The sequence below is a fragment of the Lipotes vexillifer genome, unplaced genomic scaffold, assembly GCF_000442215.2.
Source record: "Lipotes vexillifer unplaced genomic scaffold, Lipotes_vexillifer_v1.1 scaffold314, whole genome shotgun sequence".
NCBI lineage: Eukaryota > Metazoa > Chordata > Mammalia > Artiodactyla > Lipotidae > Lipotes > Lipotes vexillifer.
The window spans coordinates 167836-180844 of record NW_006777107.1 but is presented as its reverse complement, the minus strand read 5'-3'; the positions used below and the strand labels follow the sequence as shown (position 1 = coordinate 180844).

The following is a 13009-nucleotide window of genomic DNA, read 5'->3' as shown; positions in this document are numbered from 1 at the left end:
GGAGACAAAAGACCTGTATGCAGAAAACTACAGGACACTGATGAAAGAAATTAAAGATGATACAAAGAGATAGAGAGATATACCATGTTCTTGGAACGGAAGAATCAACATTGTGAAACTGATTTTACTACCCAAAGCAATCCACAGATTCAATGCAATCCCTATCAAACTACCAATGGCATTTTTCACAGAACTAGAACAAAAAATTTCACAATTTGTATGGAAACACAAAAGACCCCGAATTGCTAAAGCAACCTTGAGAAAGAAAAACGGAGATGGAGGAATCAGGCTCCCAGACTTCAGACTATACTACAGCTATACTACTGTATAGCTACAGTAATCAAGACAGTATGGTACTGGCACAAAAACAGAAACATAGATCAATGGAATAGAATACAAAGCCCAGAGATAAACCCATGCACATATGGTCACTTTATCTTTGCTAAGGGGGGCAAGAATATACCATGGAGAACAACAGGCTTTTCAATAAGTGGTGCTGGGAAAACTGGACAGCTACAAGTAAAAGAATGAAATTAGAACACTCCCTAACACCACATACAAAAATAAACTCAAAATGGATTAAAAACCTAAATGTAAGGCCAGAGACTATAAATCTCTTAGAGGAAAACATAGGCAGAACACTCTATGACATAAATCACAGGAAGATCCTTTTTGACCCACCTCCTAGAGAACTGGAAATAAAAACAAGAACAAACAAATGGGACCTAATGAAACTTAAAAGCTTTTGCACAGCAAAGAAAAACATAAACAAGACAAAAAGACAGCCCTCAGACTGGGAGAAAATATTTGCAAACGAAGCAACTGACAAAGGATTAATCTCCAAAATTTACAAGCAGCTCATGCAGCTCAATATCAAAAAAGCAAACAACCCAATCCAAAAATGGGCAGAAGACCTAAATAGACATTTCTCCAAAGAAGATATACAGACTGTCAACAAACACATGAAAGAATGTTCAACATCACTAATCATTAGAGAAATGCAAATCCAAGCTACAATGAGGTATCACCTCACACCAGTCAGAATGGCCATCATCAAAAAATCTACAAACAATAAATACTGGAGAGGGTGTGGAGAAAAAGGAACCCTCTTGCACTGTTGGTAGGAATGTGAATTGATATAGCCACTATGGACAATAGCATGGAGGTTCCTTAAAAAATTAAAAATAGAACTACCACATGATCCAGCAATCCCACTACTGGGCATATACCCTGAGAAAACCATAATTGAAAAAGAGTCATGTACCACAATTTTCACTGCAGCTCTATTTACAATAGCCAGGACATGGAAGCAACCTAAGTGTCCATTGAGAAATGAAAAGATAAAGATGTGGCACATGTATACAATGGAATATTACTCAGCCATAAAACGAAATGAAATTGAGTTATTTATAGTGAGGTGGATGGACCTAGAGTCTGTCATACAGAATGAAGTAAAGCAGAAATTACCACACCATTGTAAGGCAATTATACTCCAACTAAGATGTTAAAAAAAAAAAAACAAAAAACGGGGGTTCCCTGGTGGCACAGTGGTTGGGAGTCCGCCTGCCGATGCGGGGGACGCGGGTTCGTGCCCTGGTTTGGGGGGATCTGGGCCTGTGCATCCGGAGCCTGTGCTCCACGGCTGGGGGTGGGGGCATGGCGGTGGGAGGCCCGCATACCGCAAAAAAAAAAAACAAACGAAATGGAGTTATTTGTAGTGAGGTGGATGCACCTAGAGACTGTCATACAGAATGAAGTAAGTCAGAAAGAGAATAAATAAATACCATATGCTAACGCATATATATGGAATCTAAAAAAAGAAAGAAAGAAAATGGTTCTGAAGAACCTAGGGGCAGGACAGGAATAAAGACACAGACATAAGAGTGGACTTGAGGACACCGGGAAGGGTAAGGGTAAGCTGGGACGAAGTGAGAGAGTGGCATGGACATATATACTCTACCAAATGTAAAAACAGATAGCTAGTGGGAAGCAGCCACATAGCACAGGGATATGAGCTCGGTGCTCTGTGACAACCTAATGGGTGCGATAGGGAGGGTGAGAGGAAGACGCAAGAGGGACGAGATATGGGGATATATGTATATGTATAGCTGATTCAGTTTGTTATAAAGCAGAAAATAACACACTATTGTAAAGCAAATATATTCCAATAAAGATGTAAAAAAAAAAAAGAATAAAAAAAAATAGAGCTCAGATCAGGGTGATCTACTCATGCATTTTTCTAAATATAACAATTATTCACATTCATTGAATTATTAAATTACAGGTTATTAATAAGCTAATAAAAGTTGCGAACTGGCTAAGAGAACAGTTTGAGTTAATAAAAAGTTCAACTATTATAATGTTATTAGTGATTCAAACTCAATTAAGTTAAATGTCTCCTATTAACTCAAGGATGGAGACTTAAAATTCACTTGTATTATGTAACTATTCAATGAAAGTATTTAAAATTAACATCATTTAAACAAAACCAAAAAGCCTGATTTAAAGGTTTCACTGCATTTGGTTTCCTGCATAAGGGCTTTAATACATGCATTTTATTTAGCACATTTACACACCTAGTAAAAACCGCTTACTACAATTATGCCTTAACCAATAGGTTAATAACTAGCATAAACTCTGATAACACGCATGAGAATAGAAGACAGCCTAGGTTTAATTCCTTAGATTTTACCACTTTCTTGCTGAGGACCTTGGGCAAATTACTTTGAGTCTTGGTTTATTCACCTGTAAAATGGGAGTAACTGGTATAAGTAGCTACCTCATAGCATGTTTAAATGAGACAATCTATATATACTTAGAAGAGAGCTTGGCATATACAGGCATATCTCGGAGACACTGCAGGTCTGGTTCCAGACCACTGCAACAAAGTGAGTATCGCTATAAAGTGAGTCATATGACTATTTTGGTTTCCAGTGCATTTAAAGGTTATGTTTATGTTTATACTATACTGTAGTCTATTAAGTGTGCTATAGCATTGTTTAAAAAACAATGTACATACCTTAATTAAAAAATAGTTTATTGCTAAAAAAATGCTAACCATCATCTGAGCCTTCAGTGAGCGGTAGTAGTAATATCAATGGTCACTGACCACAGATCGATGACAACAAATATAATAATAATGAAAAAATTTGAAATATTGGGAGAATTACCAAAATATGACAGAGACACGAAGTGAGCAAATGCTGGTGGAAAAAATGGCACCAACAGATTTGCTCTACACAGAATTGCCAACAAACTTTCAATTTGTTAAAAAAATAAAAATGCAGTGCCTATGAAGTGTGATAAAGTGCAATAAAATGAGGTATGCCTGCAATAAATAATAAAAGTCAGGTTATTACTAGGTTTGCCTATCTATCATACAGATTTTCAACAATTCAAAGACACATCAGTATGACTATAGTTACTGTGGCACCAGGTGGATATGTCACTCTAGCTCAAGTCCTACCCAGTGGCTTCCTATCATAACTGGAATAAAATTCAAAGTTCCCACCTTGGTCCTGCATGATCTGGCTTCTGGTCACCTCTCAGACCTCATTGCCAGTCTAGACACTTTTGTACCAGCTGTTTCCTCTGCTTCAAACACCCTCCCCAAGGCTACAACCTTCACTTCATCTAGCTTTCTGTTTACGTATCATTATAGGAAGGTTTTTCCTAACAACTCCATTCAAAAGCTTTCTGCCAGCCCTTCCATTAGCTCTTTACCTCCTTATCTGCTTTATTTCTCTTTATACTTATAATTAGTACTGGGTATCACATTACAGATGTATTTATTCATTTGTTTTTTATCTGTCTCCCCCCACTAGAATTTAAGCTCCATGAGGTCAGGGAATGCATCTTATACATAGCTATATCCTCTAAGTTTCTAAAACACTGCTTGCATTTAGGAGGCTCTCAACAAACAGGTGTCAAACAACTGAATTAAATAACTAAACCGAATACAAAAATGCATCTCACATGGTTGATCTCCATAAGGGGTTTATAATCTTGTATGGAAGAAGAAACAGTCACAACGATTCTCTGTTATTATTGCCTGAATCACTTTAAACTGATTGCTAATGAGTGACAAATTTTCATTATCTGCATCCAAGGGTTAATTGTTGGATTTTAAAAAGCCCTTTGTGTATACTCATTAAACTGACACTAGAACTCACAGCTGAGTTAATTTAGCCTCTGGTTTGCTGGTCATCAGGAGCTAAACTGTTTTCTGCCTTACGAGGCGCACCCACACAAATGTACTTGGAATGTGCCGTATACAGCGTGACTAGCAGACATTTCATTTGACAGACCTACTCAGTCAAGGCTAAGGTGCAGTTGTAATCAGATGCATCACCTTTCTAGTCATTTAATCATCTAAACAGGTAAGTGAAAAGCCCTGATTCTACCAGCTGATTCTACTGAAAGCCTAGGCTCACATTCCTGAAAACCAGTTGGTCACACAACTTCAACCTTCACTGAAGCAAAGGAATAAGACGGCTCTCCTTCCCATTTCTATGTAACACTCAGGCTTACTGGGATGCTTCAAGAAGAAGGAAGCAAATTGCAAAAGCAAAAAAAAAAAGAGTGAATGTATCAGATTTAGAAGACACCATCTTTCCCAAACTGCAAAACCTCTGAATGTTTATATGCTACTGTGGCTGCTTTTACAAAGGTCAGTCCCAATGGTGAGCCTCCCGAGATCAACCGAATAATTTTGAAAACTTCTTTATATCAGGAACAAAGACATCAATTCACAGTTAATAGAAACAACTTTTGTAAAAGGTCAAACCCGTTCATTTTTAAAAAAGCTTTCCAAATTAAGGCAAAATGATTGTTTACTTAATGTTTTATACCTTCAATATTAGTTTTAGATGTGTCTCACACAGAGACACACATGCGTGTCAGGGACTTGCACAATCCTGGCTTATCTCTCACTGGCTCTGTGGCTTTGAGCATGTTATCTTACCTCTGGTGCTTCAAGTTCCTCATCTATAAAACGGATGGTGTTTTCTACCTCATATTGCCTGCCATGTAATTAGTACTGGACACATGCAAAGCATTGAATTTATCCATTTTATATCTAGAATTTACTACCCTCTCCTAATGATCATATTCGCCTCCTTCCTTTTAATAACAGAACTACGTCTTTTAGCTTGGTGCATGGTAGCCCAGCAAGACCACACTCCCACTAGGCGTGGACAAGTGTCTATAAATTCTGGTCAATGGGATGTGCGCAGTGAAGGTGCGTATGGCTCCTCTGAAAGGAAGGAACTTGCCCTCCTGGCTCTCCTCCCTCAGGCTGCAACCTGAGAGCAGGAGTGGTGACTGTCTGACCAAACCCACACACATGACGCCCAGGGGTAGCAGCCCTGGAGAGGGGAAGGTGCTAAGACCCGCAGGGCTCACCCTGAGCCTTCCTCCTCCCTGGGTCCCTCATCTGCTGGGACTTGCTGTGTTTGAGAAAAATAAACTTCTATACTGTTTAAGCTATAATTGTTTCTGCTGAAGTGGCCAAATTAATACACTAACTAATGCTAGCATATTTACTCAATTTTAAATTATAAAATTTCACAGCCAGGCATCTTGAAATCTATAGTCATTCTCTTCCATACTGGTGATCAATTACTTGATGTCAAGTCCTTGTTAGGGGAAGACACCCTCCTCCTGCCCAAATTAAAACACTTGGCAGGTCACAGGTAGTGTCTGGGTCCTGGCAATGGACACCTGGATGACTGTGACAGAAATCGAGAAGGAAGGTACCAGCAGTTGTCCAGGGAGGGGGCTGTTCAGGAAAGTCATGAGGTCAGAGCACAGAGTGCATGTCAGGGCTGGCAGTGTAAGACCCTACTTGGCAGGTCGACCTACCAGCCTGAGGTAGTTCTGTAGCATCTGCAGTGGGATCATAGAGGCATAGGTCACGCTACTGAGGCAGCCTTCCTGCGGCCCTGTGAGAAAGAAGCAAATGGAAGGAAAAATGGGGTCTTCTTGTGAACTGTATAAATGATCAAAACATAAAAGAGCCTATCATAAAAGATACAACATGTTTATTGACTTATGTAGGCAGAGCTGACATTTAGCCAAGAGGCACCAGTGTGCCTTTACCATCCTGAAAATACTGTTAACACTTTGTATTGACTGACAGCCCCTGCCGCTGGCCTCCCAAGAGCTCCCCAACTGCCCCTACCTTCCCCCGGGAGCCCACCCATCTCCTGTCAATCACTACCAGGGCATTCAGATCCGGGCTCCAAAACTATAGCTTGTATTTGCTCTGATTGCTGGATTCAATATTTTACTGTTTATAAGCAAATGTCATCAGAGATAATCCCAATCCTCAGGAAGTTCTAGCCTTGCCAGCATTAATGTACGGGTGCATTCCCAAACTCTGTCCCCTGCCCCCGACCCCCTTCCGTGTTCAGCCACTCTCTCAATATGGTGTTTCAGCCTGAAAGAATTTTCTGGAATGGTCTCGCACTTTTTTTTAAACTTAAGTATCATTCAAGCAATAAAATAGAACTTTATTAGTTTAAACTGTATTTTTAAAAGCTCCTTTCCCAAATCTGGGAAATGCATGATGAAATCAGTAGCCTTTTAAGGTTAAGGGCTGAGAAATTGAGAATTTCTATACTACTTACTAGCTTTATGTACTCAGACAAGAAAATCAATCTCTCTGAGCCTCAATTTCCTTGTACATAAAATGAGGATAAACATAAATACGTATCTTAATTGGGCTGTTGTAAGGATTACATGAATTTATACTTCTATTGTGCTGTAAACAACAGAGCCTAGCACAGAGTAGAAGCTCACTGAAATTAGCCTGTACCCTAATAATCACATAGACTTGACAGCAATAAAAGACACTGCTCTTAACATGGTATCTGTCACTCTCTTATAAGCACATCAGTTTGTTCCTAAAGAGAAATGCAATCAGAATCTCAGCAATCAATGATCAGGACAGGCGTCACCACAGGTATCAGAAACATGGCTTTTGATTTTCCTCTTCTTAAACATTTCAAAAAACATCTAATTACTTAGTAGCGGGAGTCACACATGTGTGGCCTGAGGACACAGGACAAAACCATGCAGATTCAGAGCCTGTGCTGTGAAACACTCACAATGCAAAGTCTCTCAGCATCACCTCAGTCTGGAATACCCTTACCTGACAAAAGCGCAGTGACCTGCTCTGCTTTATTCGTTCTCATAAAGTCCCACGGGGACTGGGTGAAGCTCTGACCTGCTGACCATGGCACATTTCCTAGTTCAAAAAAGATAAAATGAAATATCAAGAGAAGCTTAAAAGTAATTCTTCTTATAAGAGTCAATGAACGATCTCCTGTGTGAGACCCCAAAGGACTCCAGAGCTTAGACTGTCAGAGACACAGACAAACTATGGAAAGGGTCACACAAAGGGTTAACTCCGTCGTACAATTTTTGTGGATGGTCAAGAGGAGGCCTTCAAGCTACAGCCTTCTCCAAAGCTGTTCTTACAAGGGATTGAAAGAAACCCGGTGAAAATACAACCAAACATGTCCAAGGTGAAGTTTGGTGAGATAACAGGTCCTTTATGATCTGGTCCTTGCCCCACTTTCCAACAAATTTTTGGATTCTAGTAAAAACAGTTAACTTCACGGGCTCAGAATAAAGCAAACCTTTACACAGTCTGGGCCCCCTGCTCACTCTTGCTCAAAAAAGGGTCCCAATTCGTAAGTGTCCACTCTGGGGAGGCATTAGTCCTCAGTACTTGTTTCCATCTCTTCCTTCCACAGATCAATTCTCAAATACCTATTCTCAGCACACCTCCAACACATGTGCATACCCTACCTGTAACTCACTGCTTCTCTGTTGCCCTTGGTCCCTTTAATCCAGTTGAGGTTATCAATAACGTTACTTATATACATACATAGTAACAGTGGCATGCAGGCATACCTCCTTTCATTGTGCTTTGCTTTATTGCCCATTGCAGAGTTTGTGTTATTTACAAACTGAAAGCTCTTGACCCTGCATGGAACAAGTCTATCAGCGCCATTTTTCCAACAGCATTTTCTCACTTTGTGCCTGTGTAACATTTTGGTAATTCTCACAATATTTCAAACGTTTTCGTTATTATTATATTTGTTATGGTGATCTGTGATCAGTGATCTCTGATGTTACTATTGCAAAAAGATTATGACTTGCCGAAGGCTCAGATGATAGTTAGCATTTTTTAGCAAAAAAAGTTTTTTAATTCAGGTATGTACATAGTTTTTTAGACAATGCTATTGTACATTTAATAGACTGCAATACATTATAAATAATGTTTATATGCACTGAGAAACCAATACATGTGACTCGCTTTACTGGGGTATTCCGTTTATTGTGGTGGTCTAGAACTGAACCCACGATATCCCTGAGGTATGCCTGTAACTACCAGTTATCAAGTGGCCACAGCCAGGTACTAAATGAAAGCCTTTACCCACAAAACTCAATGATTTTTAGATCTGAAATGCTACTTGGGTGCCCCGCACCTCTGGGACAAGAATGAACACTGGGACGGTCAGGCCTTAGCACCCACTGCTCACAGAAGTACCTGGATCTGATGCTGGTGAATACCCATTTGCCTTCCCCAGTTTCCAGATCAGCTGGATGAGGGCTGAGGGTGGAGGGTCATTTCGTTCAAAACATAGCTGTGAGGACTTCGTTTATTTGACCCCTGGGCAGAACCACACCTTAAATAATACTGCATTTTCTGGGCAAATGTGTTCCTGAGAACCATTTATGACTTATTTTTTGTAATGCACTTCTAAAATTATATAATAATTCTTCCGTAATAATTATTTTATCATTAGAACAATGATCCATAAATAACAATGATCCATAAAATTGTGAATAATTTGCTTTAAAAGCTATTGGTAATATATGTTTTGAAAGTGATTTAGCATATATGTGTGAACAAAATAAAATACTTTCTAATATAATAAGCTGATACATTAATCGCATGGTGAAAATTGCCCTTCCCTCAATCTTGACTATTCTTTTGCAACCTGGTGCTATTGAAAATACACAGGCTTTCCTATCAGACAGGCTGGAATTTGAGTCCTGACTGTGTGACCTCAGGCAAGTTAACTTGTAACTAGTTATCTGTAAATGAGCCTGCTGTAAGGACTCACTAAGGTCTGTATATAAATAAAGCTCCCAGCACAGTCCTGCCATCACAGGAGGTTCCCCATAGATGTCAGTTCTCTTAGTTCGACAGGAAAGAAACTAATCAGGGACAACTAACATTTATAGTACACTTACTATGTTTACCAGAAAGCAAATCTTATCTTTTTAAGTTCCTTGGAGTCCTATCAAACAGAAACAATCAGGTATCACCCTGACTCATCCCAAGTAGGAGCTCTGACTGTATCTTCATTAAAGTGCTTCTTCTAACTCTAGACTTTATTAGGACTCCCATCCCAAGGTAAGGTGTTCATACACTACTGCATCTCCTACACAGCCCAAGTACAAAGTTGGAGCTGTGTTCAGAGCTTGTGTATTAGCAAGCAGCTGCAATGTGGTTAGCTTCTTGCATTTATCAAAATAGCAAGTGCAATCACAAAGCCTCATCAAGGGCTTTCATGTTCTTTACTCACTGGATATTATTTGAGGCATAAAAGCATTTTTATACCAACAGGCAACATTATGTAATGGTTTCATTATGAATACTCAAGTTTTTCAGCACCAGCAGCTGCCACAAGCGAGCTTTGAATGTATTTAATCAGCGAGCTACGTATCAGGTTAGGGAGCCCACGAATGTAAATAAACCCAGAAATTTAACTTTCCCTTCATTGCTGGACTGCTGATACCTAACGTGATGGATCGCACGCTGCTTGCACCGAGGCCAATGCTAGAGTCAGTGGTGCTATTAAACGTCACGTCTTCCAGACTCCACCATCCATCAGAAGAGATTGCTTGGAAATGATTTGTCAGAGCTTGACTCACTGCTTTTGAAAAATCATCCCATGATGTCTGTTTGCGAATATTTAAAGCACATATTGTGTTTTCACATTCAAAATCGTCGGCACCGTAGTTGCCTGGTTGAATCTCACCCACTGAAATCCTTAAGGGTATTTTAAGAGCATCTGTTGGAAGAATGAAAGAATTAGGGGAAAAAAACCCTGACAGGAAAAAATCCAGCAAAAATCTTACATAAAACAAACAGATATAAACATTTTAAAAACAAAGCAAAGGGCAGCTGTCCTTTTTTAAATATCATCAATTGAATATTCGTCTACTGGAGTAAATTTTGGTCTCCCAATCTCTTCACAGTTTCTTTGGAACCATGTTGCCTGAACTGTTGATCTTTCCTTGTCTCTTCGGCCGGTTCTACTTCCTTGATTCTTTCCCTTCAGCAAGGTTCTCAAATTCTTTCAAAAAGCATCTGAGAAAACTAGAGCCCTCTCTTGACCTCTCTATATCACCTTTTCTCCTCACCTTCATTGATAACATCATGAAGAAGGCAGGTTACAGCTGCGTAGGTCAGTGTGCTTAGGACAGTGGTTTCAGACTCACACAGACCTTGGGCTGGGCCTCAGGGTCAGCTTTCTACTTAGCCATGTGTACTTTGGTAAATGGCCTTGATCTCTCTATGCCCCAATTTCTTCCATAAAATGGAAGGAACGTACAACTGAGTTGCTATGAAGAATAAATGAACTCATGTTTGGAAGGGATTTAACACACTATTTGTTTAATACATTATCTGTTAACACACTATCTCACAAGAACTAGTAAGTACTTGATAACTGGTGACAGTGCAGTAGAAGCTTTTAAAATGATCTTTCCAATCTCTGTGACACCAGCAGACTGGGGCCCCCTCCCAGGTGGAGAGCTCCCCATGTACTTGTTTTCATGAACTGAATTATATGCTTACCAAGAGCCACTTGTGTTTAATCCCAAATCTTCTATGTCTGTTGAACTCATTACTATAATTAGTAAATTAAATATTCCAGATACTGATGAAATGAGTTACTATTCCTATGAAAATCAGAACACTTCTGAGACTGAACAGAGGAGTTGCTATAAACAAGTTTTTAGTGAGATACGGATGAGACAACTACATAAAATTAGAAAAAATTTAATTATCTCTAGACAGATACTGCCTTTAGTTTGCTTCATAAATATGTTTAAGTCCTCAAACAACAGAAACCACAGACAAAGCATTAAAGATGTGGTTTGTTCAAATAAGAATATGTGGCACTTCAATCAGCAGAACCATATCAATATCAAGAGCTTCACCTAAAAGTTGATGAAAGAATTACTTGGTGTGTTTTAAATCAAAATGAAATGTTTAAAAATATTTTTATGATCCTCTTCTTAAACTGACTTTTTTCCATTAACTGACCACCTACTAGATTTTATTTTTGGTCTTCATGTTACTTAGCAGCTTGTGACACAGCTAAGCTCTCTGATACACTCCTCCTGGATTTCCTCACACCTCATTGGTCACCCTCTAATGTTGTTCCTTTGCTGGTCCCTCCCCTTCTTCTAGATTTCTTAATGAGAGTCTTGCAAGGCTTGTTTCTCTTAGTTTTTCTATCTGTGTTCACTGCCTTCGAGACCTCACACAGTCCCATGACTTTAAGTACCATCTCTAGACTGCTGACTCTCCGATTTATAAATCCAGCTCATACTCACTCCAGAATTCTTGCTGACTTGACATCTCCTACACAGACGCCCTAACAGACATCTCAAATTCATAATTCAGAACATAACTCCTAATCTTCGTTAGCAAAATCTGCTTCACCCACAGCCTTCCCCTAGACAGCTGATGGCAATGCCATCCTGCCAGTTGTTCAGACTGAAAACCCTGGAATTATCCATGAATCCCCTCTCTCGTACCTCACACCCAACCCATCAGAAAGTTCTGTTGGCTCATCTTTGGCTATATCCAGAACCGAAACATCCCCATTTACTACAATCCTGAACTGAGCTGTCATTACTGGCTCTCACCTGGAACACTACATTAATGGCCTAACATTAGGCCTGTGGCTTACTAGTTTTTTTTTTTTTTTTGACAAAGCAGCCAGAGATACCATTAAAACGTACACCATTCTTAATCGGGAACATTGCCAGGGTTGGCCTTTTACAATTAGTATGAGATTTCTTTGATGTTATCTTTTCTTAATAGTTATTTTAAAAAACGTTTTATTGGCGTATAGTTGACTTACAATGTTGTGTTATTTAGCTCACTTATGTTTACTAAGTTGATAAAAGCAAAATTTTAAATGAGATAGCTAAAATAAATAAATAAATAAAATGATAGCTAACAAATGTCTTTTTTTTTTTTAAACAGGGTAGGAATACTTACAATGTTCCTGAATTAAAAAATGACAAAAATTCTTAAAAAAAATAATGTACACGAGCTCCCGTCACTCGTAAGCTCAAACACTGAAATGGTTACCTTAAGTCCCAAAAATGGCCTACAAATTCCAGTTAGATCAGTCTCAATCCCCATCCCCTCCTGCAACTTCTCTGACCTGTTTTCCTACTTTTCTCCCCTCACTCGTTATAACCCAGTCACTCTGCTCTGCTTGCGGTTCCTCAGACACAACAGATATGCTCCTACCTGTTAGGGCCTCTGTCCACTTGATGCTCTGCCTGGAAAGTTCCTACCTGAGAGATCTACAGAGCTGCCCATTCCTTGCCTCCAAGTGTTTGCTCAGATGTCTTATCAGTGAGGCTACCCTATCGTTTTAAAAACTGAAACCCACCCTCTCACTCCCCATCCCTCTTAGTCTTTTCCATAGCACATATTACCATCTCACATACCATACAATGAATTATTGCTTATGTTTACTGTTCACTTTCTGACTCAATGTTAGAATGTAAGCTCAAATCCAACTACTGATACAGCTGGCTGACTGGATGGACTGAGTGATAATCCTGATATAAGAGGTCACAATATTTCATCTGGTCTAGCACTCCATATTCATAAACCCACAAGTGAACTTTTCATAAATGTTCAGAAGTATATACTCTTTTTTTTTTTTTTTTTTTT

At 39.3% G+C, this 13009-nt stretch overlaps 1 protein-coding gene across 1 annotated transcript in view; it reads right to left on the bottom strand.

Annotated features, from left to right (window-relative positions):
* Positions 1–13009, bottom strand: part of CTTNBP2 (cortactin binding protein 2) — a 159498-nt gene that overhangs the window by 38976 nt on the left and 107513 nt on the right. The window contains exons 10-12 of the mRNA XM_007450770.1: positions 9819–10094; positions 7154–7249; positions 5863–5942 (exon numbers count right to left, since the gene is read on the bottom strand). Of these exons, the coding sequence (XP_007450832.1) occupies positions 5863–5942; positions 7154–7249; positions 9819–10094 (452 nt within the window). The remainder of the gene's footprint in view (positions 1–5862; positions 5943–7153; positions 7250–9818; positions 10095–13009) is intronic.